Source organism: Anopheles coustani, chromosome 2 (assembly GCF_943734705.1).
Source record: "Anopheles coustani chromosome 2, idAnoCousDA_361_x.2, whole genome shotgun sequence".
Lineage (NCBI taxonomy): Eukaryota > Metazoa > Arthropoda > Insecta > Diptera > Culicidae > Anopheles > Anopheles coustani.
In genome coordinates this window covers 5,134,328-5,149,488 of record NC_071289.1, presented here as the reverse complement: position 1 = coordinate 5,149,488, position 15,161 = coordinate 5,134,328, and the positions used below count along the sequence as shown (strand labels likewise).

Sequence of the window (15,161 nt, the reverse complement as noted above, 5' to 3'; positions counted from 1 at the left end):
GTCATATCCTTGATCCAGTTTGCGAATTTGATCAATTATTGGGCGACCGATGGAAGACAGTGGCGGAATACGGAACTCCAAACGGTAAATTTTTGAGGGTTGTCCTGAAAATATCACTGATGGATAAGATTGTGTTTTTTATTTTAACAAATTTGAGATTAAATCGAATAAATCCCTTACAACCATCTACCACTTTTACATCTTTTAGCATAAAATATTTGTAAATTAGAATCAAATAATGTTTTTCTTGCAAGTCACACACACACAAAAATGAATTGGAGGGTTGATAATGTGGTGTGATTATCGTATAATCATCATGAGAAAGAAAAAACGGTGAATAGGCAATGACGAACGTCCCAGAAAGCGCGTGAATCCGCGTTCGTGCGTGATGGATTGCCTAAATTTATCTCCCCGTTTCCCTTGCCCAAACCCATTCAAACTAGCCCTGATTTGCTGCACCGCCCATCCTAAACAGACGCACAAGAACACTAATCCGTTATCTACTCACCATGGAGGAACGGTACTAAAACCCCTTTCCGAAATAGAGAAAAAAAAGACTCCGAACGACCTAGTCTCGAACGGCCTGAATCTTGTTGAAACAAGGCTCGAACGACGAAAGAATGAAATTTGGGATTGGCCCCTGGTGCTCGGTAAAGTAGGGCGGCTTTTCGCGCCTTCACCAGTGGTGAATAGATTCGCGAAGTCGAAAACGTAACGTGAGCTTCTTACTAGACTTATTCCCTTCGCGTACGTGGATAATCCAGTACAGTCTTCTCGTACAGGGAGTGTCCGGTCTTGGTTGGGATTCGAACCCATGCCATGCCGTCGAGGTATTCGGCACTCGTGGACCAATTTTCTAATCGTCACTAGACGCAGAGAAAAAAATCCGATCTTAGCTGGGTTGAATCCGTCCGACCCAGTTCCGACTTGGGTTCAATCCACTGCATCCGATCCGAATCCCTGCTTTCTGTCCAGATCTCAGATTGATTCCATTTCTGGATTCCAAAGGATCTGAATCAGCATTATGGATGTAAATTCCAAATAACAAGAATCCGTATTCCTAAACTGAATACTAGGCATCAAAACCGCGTTTGGGTTCAAGTCCGAATCGACCTTTCCGGATCCCCTTTCCCAACACTACAACATTCGATAGGGAAAAAAATGCTCGAGCGAAACTCTGCAAACCAGAGAAAACGTAGAAAAACAAACAATGTATTCATAGAACAAAAACAAAAACATATACAACGTAATCACGTAAAAAGTACACGCAAGTGGGGCGCGACAATGGAAGCAATCGCGTTGCAAGCTGGTGTTTGGCGAGGCGTTTCAATGCGACGGATTAATGGCACGAATATCCTTTCGGCGTGCGGAAACCCGCGCCTTGCCGTTTGGGGACAGGAGACGACGAAGGTCATCTTTTTTTTTGCAACTAGGCCCAATAGGGGTAAACGGTTGAGCAGTATCGTGTACCCGGACCGTCTTCCAGTTGGTACCTGGCTGGCGGCAAGACGAGACCTAATTGTAGCAGTGGACGGGTCGGTTATTGGTTTCCCGCGATTCGATCGAGGTAGAAAAGTACTCGTACCGTTGATTAAAAGAGTGTTCATTTCAATTCTTGAAAGCAATAGCAAGGTAAGAAATAACAATCATCCTCCACCATTTGAAATGAGTTTAACAAAATCGTTGATATTTCATAACCTGATTCACATTATTATAAAAACTAATCCACCCATAAACAGCCCCAATCAAAAGAAAAACCCTTAATATTTGTGTATACAATTAGTGAGTCACCCGCGGGGCCACGGCATCTTCCAAGAAGTCACCGTACGCCGCCAGTGATGTGGCAGGCATAGTTCATTTGCCTTTGCGCAGCTTCAGGGTCGTTTGCGTAACGTAGCATATTATCACTCGGAACTAATCACAACCGGTTTATGGAACCATACCACCATCTAAGTGTCTAACGAGCAACTTCCTCCGTACAATTCGCATTCGTGACATCAGCATAATGTTTAAATAGCCATGAACGAAACATGTTATCAAGTTATTTCAAAACAATGTAGTTGGTGGAATTATTGAAACGCTATTTAATTGAACATTTGGGAAAAAATGCCACGAAAATGTTCACGCACTCTACAAAAATGCTGTAAAGGAAACGATTATAGGTTCACTAATCAACAACGACGCCAAAGAACAGTTTCTCGCGAACACTTCGAGTATACCACTTTACTCACCTGTATTTCTAGTAGAATTTCCTGTTTCTTACGGCGCAGTTCTATCAACAGTTTCTGCTGCTCTGGTGTGAGTTCTAGAACGAGATCAGGAAAGGAAGTGTCAAAATTAGTCGCGGGACGGAAAAACATCCTTTAGCCACAGGATGCATTATTACGTAGTGAATCGGGAAGGAGCAGCTGATTCGGCTGATGGTAAAATTAGAAATTAGAATTTAGAAACCTTTCCCAAGCTGGTTCAAACGTTCAAGGGGCATAACAAACGGACACGGAACGCTCCGAGACAACGCGACGACGGTCAATTTCACTCTAAACGAACTCTTTCCGTCCTGGCCACGCTTTGGCCACCCGATTTGCATTCACTTACGAGGCCAACACATTACGTGGACCAACAGCGGAATAAGACTACGATAAAAACGTCTCGTCGGTCGGTCGTTCGTCTTCCGTGCTGCCCCAGCCTTCCGTTCCGTTCCCCCCGTCACAAGCAAACACCTCATACGGGGGCCATTTTGTCGGCCCCCATTTTTTCCTGGCCGGAACTCTGGAAGGTTTCAGGTTCGTTCTACGGTCGGCTCCAAGAAGTACTAACTCCCGTTAACCATTAGCCGGGAGTGCTTCGAACCGGGAGGGTGCCGGTGGTGGGTTATTCTATTTTCGGTAATCCTTCGAACGTGCGGTCGAATGCGATCGACCAGATCCGGAGCCCGGTAGGGAACGATGTTTGGTGCTAGATTGGAAAAACATATCACCATGTATGTTTACCTTCTGTTGCGGGCATACTTTCTTGGAGTTGGGGAACAGAGGGGGGAATCGAGTTTCCACGCTTCAGAGCGTTACAAAGTAAATAAACCAACACTTTACGTGCAATGATTTATGTCACATGGAAGATTAATTATGCTGTTCCGTGGAGTAGAGACTATCAAGAAATGTAAGTAGGACGTATTGACCCACAATATGTTATCATGCACGCACAGGTGATAACGAAAGTTGAGTTATGATATCTTTCTATAGCTCGCTTGAATTTGGCCATCCCATTTTTTCGCGCTTTTTAGTGCTATGGTCAATTTTCAATCAGCTTTACCAAAACAATGCACCGAAGCACGCATACGAGGCTAATGTGCAGCGAGAAAAGGTGAATGCAAGCCACCGTTAGCCATCGGCTACGTAACAGACATACTTTGCAATGTCGGCCGCAAGGTAAACCGGAGTTGTGACCGACGAACCCCAAGCAATTACGTTTACGTTAATTACGACCCATTGCTCGAACCGCCCGCCTCGTGGCCAGATAATGACACATCGCAGTGGTAAATACCACGGGAGCTGGTGCTCTAAGGTAAGAGGTTGCCCGTGGCAGCTGTGTACGCACCCCGTATCTAAGAAACACAGAAGGGAAATCTGCTGAAGTCCGTCCGACAAAGCCGAACGAGGTCGCGGCTTAAGGGATACATACCTGGCAGTGGGAAGTTTTCTGTGTGCTGCGAAATGTTTGACATCGTTGCGTACGAGCTTTCCATTGTGTTGACCATTTTTCGTGCTTGGGAAGGGCACCCTTTTACACGTTCACAAATGCGCTGCCGAATGAATCATGCACTTTCCGTGCGGAACGTATGATGATTCCTTTGCGAAGCTGTAAAACTTTTCGAGAGAAGCAGGTACCAAAGAACAACACAACACCCTTATGCTAAAGATTTCTTTTTACGGACAAGATGGATAACAACACAGCCACTGTGAACCGACGGCGGTTCGCTAATTTTTAGACGGTTTCCTACACGCTAACCGACACTGCTTTACAACAATCATTCGATTAGAAAACACTCATCATAAACACAAATTACACTTCACATCTCGCGAACGCTTGGCACAAATACTTTTCGCGTCGTTTTTTACTTTTCCATTCGCTCGATTCTCTTCTATTTTTTTTTAGAATTCGATACGTTGTTTACATGTTGGCATGTTTCAACTAATCCAATGACAGGACGCTTTTGACATTTCTGATGACAGCGTCTCGTCTATTTCAAAATACTCCAATTAAAACGACCGTTGCAAGTTTCGAACAGCATATTTTACTGCTCCAGTGTTCCATGAATGCGTATGCTGTGAATTAACAGGTTTTCTTGAGCTCAAGAATCAATCAAACAATGTTCTTTTTCTTACCGATAAATACAGGTATAGTTTTCACCATGATTGGAATGAATTTCCACTCGCACATAACGAACCGGAATGGGTGGGTCCGAGGTTAACGTAAAAGTTTCTAGAAAATCATTATCGTAACTAAATGTAAACGTTCCTAAATAGGTTTCGGTATTGCGATCTCCAAGTTTTTTCATTCCCTGAAAAATAATAAAAATGTTCTTGCTGTAGTAATGTAGTTTAGGAATATAAAACACGCATATTCGAAACAAACCACCACGGAAAATTCTTTTAATGCACTGTACGATTTCATTTTCTTCGGGTTTGAGTGCAGCGGAATGTGCTCGATAGTGATTCCGTCAAGGACAACATTTCCCATGAGTTTCAGTACAACGTATCCAGAATTGCCCGGGAAAGCATAGCACGTGCCACAGTCCTAAAATGTAAATGTGTAATGCAGTAACAAACTTGTTCAACTGTACATTTTTTACAATCTCACTTGAATGATGCATTGTTTGTAGTCATCGCCTTCGTTTAGTGTTGAGAATATTTTTTGGATTTTTTTCAAAAAAGAACCATCTCGTTGTAACTTGGACACCACCGATATTACCTCTCCGCCAAACTTCAGGGCGGCATAATCGGTAGGTCCAAATTTTTCGTAGTTTATCTTCTCCAAATGTGAAATTCGTTCATTTATTTGCTTGAGCTCTTGGGAACAAACCGGATTTGCATCCAATTCTTCGGACGTATGCTTGGGATACGCTAGATCGTAGATGTCCTGTAAATGAAGAATGAAAACAAATGTTAAGACGAAGAAACTCTGGAACATATGAACTACATTTACCGATTTAATATGATTACTATTCGAAGGCAGATCTGTTGGAAACTCTTCTGACACATAATACAAAAACACAATGCAAACGACTAAAAGAAGTGTTGAAATTTCCATCCATTTTAGGTTAGGACAGTATGATGGTTTTTTTCCGTGATTCACCTTCCATCGTCTTGTAATATTAGACACGGTTTTTAGTCAGTTGAATCAAGTTAATTCAAGGCTCACTAAAATCAAAATTGATCGGAGGACTTTTTCGTTAGCCAAACCGGTCACTTGGATTACCATTTTATTTCAGATTGTTTTATCCCAGTGAAAATTATGAAGGTTATGATGGACATGGTGTTTCTATGCGTACTGCAGCGCCACCTTTGAACAAAAATACGAAAGACAAAGAATAACAATAATTTATTGACACAAAAACACACCGATTTGCAAAAGCCAATAGAACCTTTCGGATCAAATTCCTGTTGAAACCCTTCTTCAAGAATGTTCCTGTCTTGTGCTCATTTCAAAATCGTGCGCATTTAGCCCCAATAGTTGCATTCGTTTTGGTTTTGCTTGTGCTCGTGCAATAGTGAGAATGTAAATTGTTGCTCGCTCATCATCGTTCGGCACAATTAGCAGCGGTCGAAGTAGCTTACGTTCTATTGCCGCATTGTGTGCTACAGCAACGGGAACGAAACGTACACCGAACTCTGTGGTGCTGAAGCAAAGAATTTGGTGCTCAGCGCCAACTGCGTCTGATAATTTTCTGAATGGCAAATGACGCTGTTGCTAGTATAGTGTATGACCAAAATAAACAATATTACATCATACAATAACCTGCCTAGGGGTAGAGTGAGAGAGAAAAGCATACGCGGTGGCGTTTGTTCGAAAGTTAAATGACTCAGCTGCCGCCACCGTAAACCCTTGTCGATTTCGCCAAGGAAATCATCTGCTTTCCCTAATCGGGATTTGCGGCGCGGCTCTGTCCGGTCCTGTCGCCGACGATGGATAGCAACAAGAACGAACAGTGCTGCTTCAACACCAACGCCCACGGCAGGCACGATCCCCCGGCTCGATCGGCGGACATCATCGAAACCGGCTGCCAAATCGTAAAAACGGTATCTGCTGCCAAGTACCAGAATCAGTTCAACAACAACAATCTGATCGAGCAGGAAAATTTGATGCCGCCGGTGAAGAAAGACGATCCTCCGGCGATTCTGGTTGATCAGAATGGCGGTGGCGCAGTTGGGTTGTTAAGTGATTTGCACGTGAAAGATAAGGTTCTTGCTGTAAATGGTGAGAATGGGATCCCTGTTTTGAGAATAATTTGTTTGGATCTACTCCTTCAAAGCTAAATAACTGTCGTTCGCGATGTAAAATTTAATCCTTATCTCCTATTTCAGGTTCTACTCGCAACAATTGCGCAATACTTCCATCGTCATCGTCATCATCATCCTCATCCGTTTCCGTACCCCGGAATGCATCCGAAGAAAGAGTGCCTTCTGGTCAGCAAAACGTAGAATGCCTTACCAACGCCACCACTACCACCATCACCACATCTAGCTTTATTCCCACGATTAATGGGACAAACTCAACCATTCCGGAGTCCTTGTCTCGAAGTAGCATCGCGGACCATTCGCTAGACACGCTGGCCGCCGGTGCTGGTGCCTCGTGCGATCGGAAGGACGAGTTCTCGTTGGAAGCAGTGGCCAGGGTGAAGCTGGACGAAGCGGGTGCTGGGTCCGGTGCACCTGACGATGGGGATTTTTCGGACAATAACTCGATCGGAAACCTCTCCTACATCAGCGAGAATGGACTGATAGAGGAAATTATTCTACTTCCGAGCAATGCCTACTCCGATGACGACAGTGCATCCACGTCGGATGACTGCATCTATGCGTACCGCGGTGGCGAACCAAGTGGGGTGGCTTGGTTACCGCAAGAACTAGATCAACCACCCGACGACGAGACTGACTTTCTGGAGATGGACTTCGATCCCGAACCAAGCTCGGAGATGGAAAATTTTGACTCGAGCCAGCAAGAGCAGGTTTTGGAAGATGATGGGCTTGCTGCGGCGGCGCCCATTGCGGGTAGGGTGAATGAGACGCAACACTTGCAAGAAGCGATTCCCAGAAGCAACAGTCCCAGGACGGCTGTCGTCTCTTCCGGTCGAACGTTGTCGCCTAATTTGAAAGAATCCGAACCGTCTCAACCGAACATTTCGGGGTCGCCTGAGGCATCTCTAGCTAGGAACAATGACAAGCAAAAGTTGTCCATTGAGGATGCATTAGCTACTACGAGTTCGCTATCAACACCAGGTCCGATTGCAGCAGTTTACGTGCAAAAAAGCACCGAAGAGAATGCGACACCGGATGAGATACTCGAAACGATCGAACCCGCATCGATCGAGCTGACACAGGCTCACAAAACGGGTGCCATTCCGAAAACGGTTCCACATCACTACACAAGCCCAGAACGCGACCGAGCTTCCGGCGGAAGGGGTTCCTCGAATGCTAAAAATTTGAAGCTCGATTTAAGTCTATGCTTGGACGATATTGAAGCAGGCGGTAGGGCTGGGGGTGGTGGTGCTAAGCGACGCTATTTCGATCACCTACTATACTACGAACCCCAGGCCTGCTCCGGTCAACCATGGACGCCGGACAAACTAGCCGCAAACCCGGAACAAAGTGTAAACCATGAGGAGATAGAATTCTACTGTGCCGAATGTGGCAATTTGGAGTTCACGAATAATCTTTGGATGGTCCAAGAGCCCGACAGCTGGATGTGTAGGAATTGTACGTTTACGCGAGACGAGAAGTTAATTAGGCGCCGGGCAGACTCTTTTCGGCCTCGAACAAATGACAGCAATCAGAAAGGAATCGGTCCAAAGCTAGTGGACTGTCGGAGCGACGCGGAAGCCCTCGACATACGTGCAGAACAAATTGCGCTCGAGGCTTTGGGTAAAATCAACTCGCTCAAAGAGACTCCAGCTAGCAGCGGACAACTATCGTGGCAGGAGGAAGAACAGCACGGCCGGAATCGTTCGATCATGACGAAGGGAAAAGAATATGAGTGTCGGGATGTGCTGCAGGATCAGGAAGTTCCCAACCCAGGCAACTACCATTACATTGGGGTGCGTAAACGATAAATTTTAAAAGAAGTCTGTTGAATAATGATGTTGACCATCTTTTTGTTACCATTTTTCTATAGGTTGACAAGCATCCTGAAAATACTGTCACCATCTACACGATCAACTGTAGCAAACAGACAATAATTGAAGCACTGGTAAGCAAACATTATTTCATACCCAATTGGTGGAACGTTTTTCATTAAACCTAAGTTCAATTTCAGACACGCATTGGAATTGCACCAAATCTAGACGTACTACGACAGTATTTCAATGAGCAAACCCATGTCGACACATCCAAGATGAATATCCCGCAGTACCTGCTGCACATGTCGAAGCGTGACTGTAACTATAAGAAACTGATCGAGGCCATTAAATCCTGCTGTGATGAAGAAACGTTGGACGTTCAATATTTTCCGGTTCGTAGCGACACTTTTGTAGACTAAAAGCATTTTCCCTATTAATGACCAATGACCTGCCGATTTTTATAGTTTGATCCCTTCAGCGATATGCCGGAGATCGTACAGATAAGTTCTTGCGAGATTGCGAAACGATGGAACGCAAACACCAATCTAAGGCAAATTATACACTTCAAGCATAAGCACTTTCACACGCTAAATGTTCTTGGTGAGTACTTCTATCCGTTGAATCGGCTGGGGAAGGGAGGAATTTTTGCTACGAACAAAGACGTTACAGACTGCTGAAATCTCTCTTTTTCAAGGCAAAATTGTTAACATCATCCGGCAGCCTTCCCGCGGTCGTCACACAACGCACACGATCGGTATACCGCAGTACTACAAGAGTGGTTCCATTACGATCACCCGGATGGCAGAAACGTCGTGAAAGGGTGAGGGCTGTCGCTAGTCAGTTACCTGCATACGAAGCATTAGCAGAGAACGAGTTTGTAAATATTAGATAGAAATATATATTTATTCTATGATCCACGATGGAGGGGCAACGGTGGAGTCCTACTTTGGGCACTCTTGAAGATTAAAGTTATGGTGGAAACACAGTTGAAGATGTTTTCTTAAAATATTGCATTAAGTTTTCGGAAAAGTGCTAAGGGAATTGCCATAAAAATTGTTTCTAATCCTTTCGATCCTCTCTTCGATTGCTAATTGTGTCGGCACAATGATAAAAGGAGTATTATTAAGAATATAACATACACAATTAAACAAGGCTTATCGATTCCTTTGCGTGGCAGGTATCCGCGAGTTTTGTTCCTGTACCAGTGTAATTGTTCCGATAATTTTACTTACTGACTTTCGATGAAACAAAGTGCGTATGGATTTTCGAAGAATCAAAATATATAACCTAATGAAACTAAACCAAGTTGCTTAGGCACACCACACCCGCCTATCATTTTTTGTATTCGTACACGCCTAATGAAACGGTGCGGGCTTAGCTTGGACACTATTCAAAGTCGGAACAGATCATTGAGGTGCGCCTATCTACCTTGGGGTAAACAATAAATTATACATATATACACACATAATCTCCAGTAAACACGAGCATATATGCAATCCATCGTAAAACACTCCTGCTGAATAAACCAAATAAATTTATACACAAAGAAAAACGAACAGATCTTATTTTCAAACATTTTCATATCAACCTGTGCAGCACACACGTAGTCCAAGCGAAAGTGTGAAGTACACGGAGGTCTAGTAGGCTGTTAAGAGATTTACTATGCTTACTACGTCTTCGTTTGGCAACAGCTCGTCATGCGATCATAGTTTTATGCCGTGCGTTTGGAACAATCTAAATTTGTAATAATACGATCGGAAACATGGAGTCTGCCGAAGAGAATCTACGGGCAGCGTTGCAGGAGCAAAAGAACAAATTTTTGGCTCTACATCCGGTGTTCGCATCAAAAGGATTCACTTTGAATGAACCCATCGGCTATGGATCTTATTCCGTGGTGAAGGTTTGTCTGTTTTCAGGAAACGTGGTCGATCAACTTTTTTGTTTCTATTCAATCAATCGTACATTTATATGTTCATTTGTCAAACTAACAGAGGGGATATGACTCGACTCGGAAACGAGCAGTGGCAGTAAAAATTGTATCAAAGCGAAGTCAAGCGACCAGTACACTGCTTACCAAATTCATTCCGCGTGAGAAGGATATCATTCGAGAGGTGCGGCACTCCAACATCATTCGGTTCTACGACTTCATTGAGACAACTAGTCGGTAAGTGATGAAAAGAATTGAAAACAAGACCCTATTTCAACCACCCTTCCCCGCACTAGGATTTACATCGTAATGGAATATGCCGAAAATGGTTCACTGTTGAATTTGCTAAAGAAACAAAAATGGCTACCGGAGGGGAAAGCACATGCCTACTTCGGTCAGCTCGCCGGTGCTGTTGAGTATTTACACAAATGTGGTATCGCTCACCGCGATATAAAACCCGAAAACATCGTTTTGGACGCCAGTGATACCATAAAGCTGATAGATTTTGGATTTGCTTGCCGCCTGTCAAAGGTAGAGGACGAGGAGGAGCTGCCACTGTCGAACACGTTCTGCGGGAGCTACATGTACGCCAGTCCGGAATTGCTCCAGTGTAAACCGTACGCGCCGCAACCGTGTGACATATGGGCATCGGGAGTAGTTCTCTATATGATGTTGTTTGGTAGATCACCTTTCTCCAGCGGTAAAAATGCTCCCGATCAGTTAAAGGTTTGTTCGTGTAGATCTTCATCCCCAATAGCAATAATGTATTCGACACTTGATTTTTCTTCCCATTGGTAGATGATTTCCGTGGGGGTTTATTTCCCAGCGAACATCAAGGTAAGCGATGAAGTAAAGAACCTTATGAAGCAAATTTTTGTATCTGCCGAAAAGCGCATCGATGCTACTTCGATGTTCAGATGCAATTGGCTGCAAATTGAACATGAAAAAATTGCTAAAGTGCTAAATCCTCAATCTGAATGTTAAACAATTAACTGCAACGTTAAACGTTACTTATACATAGCCAAATTTATTTTGCAAACCCAAATGTTCCTAGTGGAATACGATTCTTCTTCTTCTTCTTCTTCTTGGCGTAACGATCTCTTGGTCATGCCTGCCCGTTAAGGACTTACGAGACTTGTTTCCCTGTTTTACGTGGATAGTCAGTCCTCTTGTACAGGGGAGGGTCCGGTCTCGGTTGGGATTCGAACCCACGCCGTCGAGGTGGTGAGCCCCGGCGCTCATGGGCCGATTTTCTAACCGGGGCTACCACTCGGCTGTCGCGGACCCCCGAATTCGATTACAAGTATTATAAAAAGGCTTGGTTAATTAATCCGGTGCAAAAGCATAAAAGAGCAGCGTGGTGTTAACGGAGGGGCGGGTAAAAGGGAGAGACGAAAACTAGAACATCCTCATTCAAATGTAACATACAGTGGCTTCTGGCGGGTATCATCAATTTTCGAATTAGAAATTCCGAATTCATTAGTCATTCAGTAAAACTGAATGAATGATTGTAAAGTCATCTTTCATTACATTTTATATCATAGCAAATTACAGATAAAAATATAAAACTACATTTTATAATGATAAGAAAAATAATAATAACAAATTGAAGAAAACTTACATAAAAAATGCTTCAACGAAACACATACATATTGCGTGAAAGATTAATATTTAATGGGTACACCAAGCACACGTGATGAATTTTTGTCTGCATGTATTCTGACTTCTCCACATGATTGTGACTGTAAGCATTACAATTTGTTGCCATTCGTCGCCTCTGCTCAATTTGCGTCTCGTGATTTACAGTTGACAATAACCATCTCGCACTGACCGTTGATTGTGGGGACAGAAAAAAACAAACTAACTTCAACGCAAAATTGTACCATGTGTGAAAGGGCGCTGGTAACGATGAGATGGGTAGACATTATCATAAATCTTGGATCAGATGCGAAGCTAGACTGTAAAGCTGTGTATTCAGACTTGTTTTTGGAGATACACTGACCTAGTTTTACACCATGCAAGGTATTTCTAACATCTAATACAATTTTGAAATAACACTTTTATAGGTAGGGAGGAAGTTGCGACAATCATACACTTGAATTTATTTTTTGTAAAAACATACTGAAAAATGCGTATTAAGATCAATGGAGGCACTTGAATCTTCTGACATGCTTGTACACTGCTCAACACGGATAGCTTAGTCATCGTTTGTTAATCCTTTCTGGTACAGTGGTGACCTCTTCTGAGATGATTTACACTGCTTCAGCAAGATTGGTATGTCTGGGGGGCATGTTTGTTCGATAGTTTATGGTTGGTACCCGCCATATGATCTATATCCTTTATCTTCGAGGTTTTACGTGGGGTATTCATCAACATCGGTGATGGTTAGATCTGCCATGAGATTTTCAAACACGATCGTCTCATTTTGCGCCAGCAACAGTTTTGTTTTGTATCTTCTATCAATTTTTGTGTAGTTTTCTTTTATAGACCTTTCGGTCAGTAGATCCTCATCCAAAACCCCGCTGTTTCGCCAATCTATTTACGGTCCCACGTGGGAGGTGGTGTTTTGCCTCCCTTTAGAAAACTACCAGCTAACATTCGATTCGCGGATGGCCATTATATTAAGGGGGTTGTTCCGCGATTGTTCTGGCCAGTCTTAGATTCGCACTGAAAGTGTTTATATCTATAACATAACTTGGAGTTCTTAGTGCAATTAGCATCAGTGGAAAGTGGGGTAGGAGTTTTGTGATTTGTAAAACAGAGTTTTAAGGTTTCTGGGAAGCAAAATGGCAGGAGGTAAATGTCGAGTAACGAAGCGACATTTGTCTGTTATTATTAACGTTTACTTCTTGTTACGGAACTAGGCGAATCTTCATCAGCAATGCGAGATGTGGAGCGCGGTGGAACTCCGTCAAATACGCGAACTCCGGAAGTACAAGAAGTAGAAGTGAATGAAGCGGAACATAAAACGGAAAAACCCCTATCTAACAAAGATATTGAGGTTAGTATGTTGCATTCAATTAATGGAATGTAAAACCACGTGATCAAGATTGAGTGATGTGATAAAGATGAAAACATAATTATTTGTCGTTTACCGTTTTATAGGGGGTTCGAAAGCGCTTTAATGACTTTATCGATACCATAACTGTGGATAATACATCCAAACAGTTGGAAGAATTCAAGGGAATATTGACTGACGTTAAAATTAAAGAGATGGAGGCATGTTATGAGCAGGAAGAGAAGAATTTGCAGAACGTGCTGGCCCACCTTCCTGGTCAGAAAAGTTTTTTAAACCGTTTTAGCCTTCAAGAGGCATTGTTGAGAATGCTCAAAGACATCGCTAAATATGCTGAATTTTTGAAATTGTTCATCGAACGTTTCAAAGCGCATAAAGAGGTATGAATATGTTGTGATGAACAGTGCATTGTAATGCAAAGTATATTTGTTTCAGCACATCGAAAGTAAGAACCTACTAAAGAATTACACCGCGACGGGCAAGACCGAGGAACAAAAGGACAAGACCAAGAAACAACGTCGACCAAAGATCAACAACGATCAAAGAACGATGCGAGAACTGGACACACCTCTGCATTGTGCGGTAAGGCAGTTGAATAAGGGTTTCATTGAATGGCTCTTGGAGCAACCTGAGACGGAGGTTAACCTGCGTAATAAACGTAGGGAAACGGCACTGGCTATTTTATGCGCAATGTATGATTGGTATAAGGAGCTTGTGCCGAAATTAAAAACCCGTGTAAACGATATCGAAAAGGAGCGCGAAAAAGCGGATAAAATGCAACAGATTTGGTTGGATGACGAAAAAATCGAAGTGACGAATCAGATGAACGCACCAACCCATATAATGGAGCTGATAAAGATATTGCTGGTAAAAGGAGCCGATTTTAACATTTACATAAACGATGGCGCTCTGCCCTTTGATTTCCTGCGGAAGTATGATAAAGAAGCAGATGTGGCCGAGATAATCAATTCATATACTAAATCAAATGTTGCAATGACTGAAAACCCACCGAAGCCGTTAAATGCCAGTGCCGAAGGGAAGAATGTGTCGAAAAAACGAATCGTGAAGTTTTACAAGAAAACTGAAGACATGGACGTGCGTGTCACGGTGGAGCTACTTGAAATCTTCATCTGGTTTCAAGATTTGGAAAAGTTTAAACATTATTGGAAAGATTTCAAAGTTACCGGTGACAATGTTAAAAAAGTTATAACGCTGCTTTTACATGTGGCTGTCGAGCTGAATTATACGACTTTCGTGGATCATATCATTAAGAAGGCATCAAAAGAAATCTTCAAGCTAGACGAGAACAAAGCAAAGCAAAATAAAACAATCGAACCCCAAGACAACATCCCGGACTCTTATGGCAACCGCGCGGAGACAACACCCATGAGCGCTAAGGTTCTCTCTCGTTGGCGTTGTTTCAAATGTTGCCAAAAGCGATATTACCCTGGTTCACAAAAGCATGGTGAAGAAATCGAACTTCGCGCCTCGGACTCCCAGGACAAGTGTGAGTTTATGTCGGAGAGATCTCGTTGGTGTTGTTTCAAATGTTGCCAAAATAAGCAGAACCCTTCTTCGTCCGAAGGCGTCGATTTTCAAATGCAAGGTAAAACATTCAAACAAGAGAAAAACGAAATCGGAAACTCCCAGGACACCTGTGCGGGTACTTCGAAGAGAATATGCATGAACGCTGGAGGCTCATGTAAAGACAACCCTTCCGCGACCGAGGGTGCTGAACCACGAACGGAAAGTGGAACATCTAATCTCCCGGCTACCGATCCGCCGGTCTCCCAGGACACGACGGCGGCAACACGCACGAGCGATGAGCAACCCTCTGGTTGGTGTTGTTTAAAATGTTTCCAAAAGAAACAGAACCCTTCCCTTCC

General features: G+C 43.3%; 4 protein-coding genes across 5 annotated transcripts in view; 2 read left to right on the top strand and 2 right to left on the bottom strand.

The window, feature by feature from the left end:
- Positions 1-4,152, bottom strand: part of LOC131262263 (cytohesin-1) — a 45,816-nt gene extending 41,664 nt beyond the window's left edge. The window contains exons 1-3 of one of the 2 annotated variants that reach the window (XM_058264229.1): positions 3,998-4,152; positions 3,679-3,818; positions 2,232-2,305 (exon numbers count right to left, since the gene is read on the bottom strand). In XM_058264229.1, coding sequence (XP_058120212.1) covers positions 2,232-2,305; positions 3,679-3,754 — 150 coding nt within the window. In that variant the 5' untranslated portion in view covers positions 3,755-3,818; positions 3,998-4,152. Of the gene's footprint in view, positions 1-2,231; positions 2,306-3,678 lie in introns of both variants that reach the window. The other variant, XM_058264228.1, reaches the window with a different exon arrangement.
- A 139-nt stretch (positions 4,153-4,291) lies between these two features.
- On the bottom strand, positions 4,292-5,307 carry LOC131267666 (SUN domain-containing protein 3). The gene is made up of 5 exons (XM_058270594.1): positions 5,203-5,307; positions 4,858-5,136; positions 4,633-4,794; positions 4,383-4,558; positions 4,292-4,322 (listed from the first exon to the last, which is right to left on the bottom strand). The coding sequence occupies exons 1-5, from the start codon at positions 5,305-5,307 to the stop codon at positions 4,292-4,294; spliced, it is 753 nt and encodes a 250-aa protein (XP_058126577.1).
- A 649-nt stretch (positions 5,308-5,956) lies between these two features.
- Positions 5,957-9,860, top strand: LOC131262255 (uncharacterized). The gene is made up of 6 exons (XM_058264219.1): positions 5,957-6,474; positions 6,582-8,311; positions 8,389-8,463; positions 8,530-8,724; positions 8,797-8,932; positions 9,027-9,860. Exons 1-6 carry the CDS (start codon positions 6,183-6,185, stop codon positions 9,146-9,148), a joined length of 2,550 nt encoding a protein of 849 aa, XP_058120202.1. The 5' UTR covers positions 5,957-6,182; the 3' UTR covers positions 9,149-9,860.
- Positions 9,861-10,094: 234 nt separating this feature from the next.
- LOC131267662 (testis-specific serine/threonine-protein kinase 3-like) lies at positions 10,095-11,243 on the top strand. The gene is made up of 4 exons (XM_058270591.1): positions 10,095-10,232; positions 10,324-10,496; positions 10,556-10,985; positions 11,058-11,243. The coding sequence occupies exons 1-4, from the start codon at positions 10,095-10,097 to the stop codon at positions 11,241-11,243; spliced, it is 927 nt and encodes a 308-aa protein (XP_058126574.1).
- Positions 11,244-15,161: the final 3,918 nt, after the last annotated feature.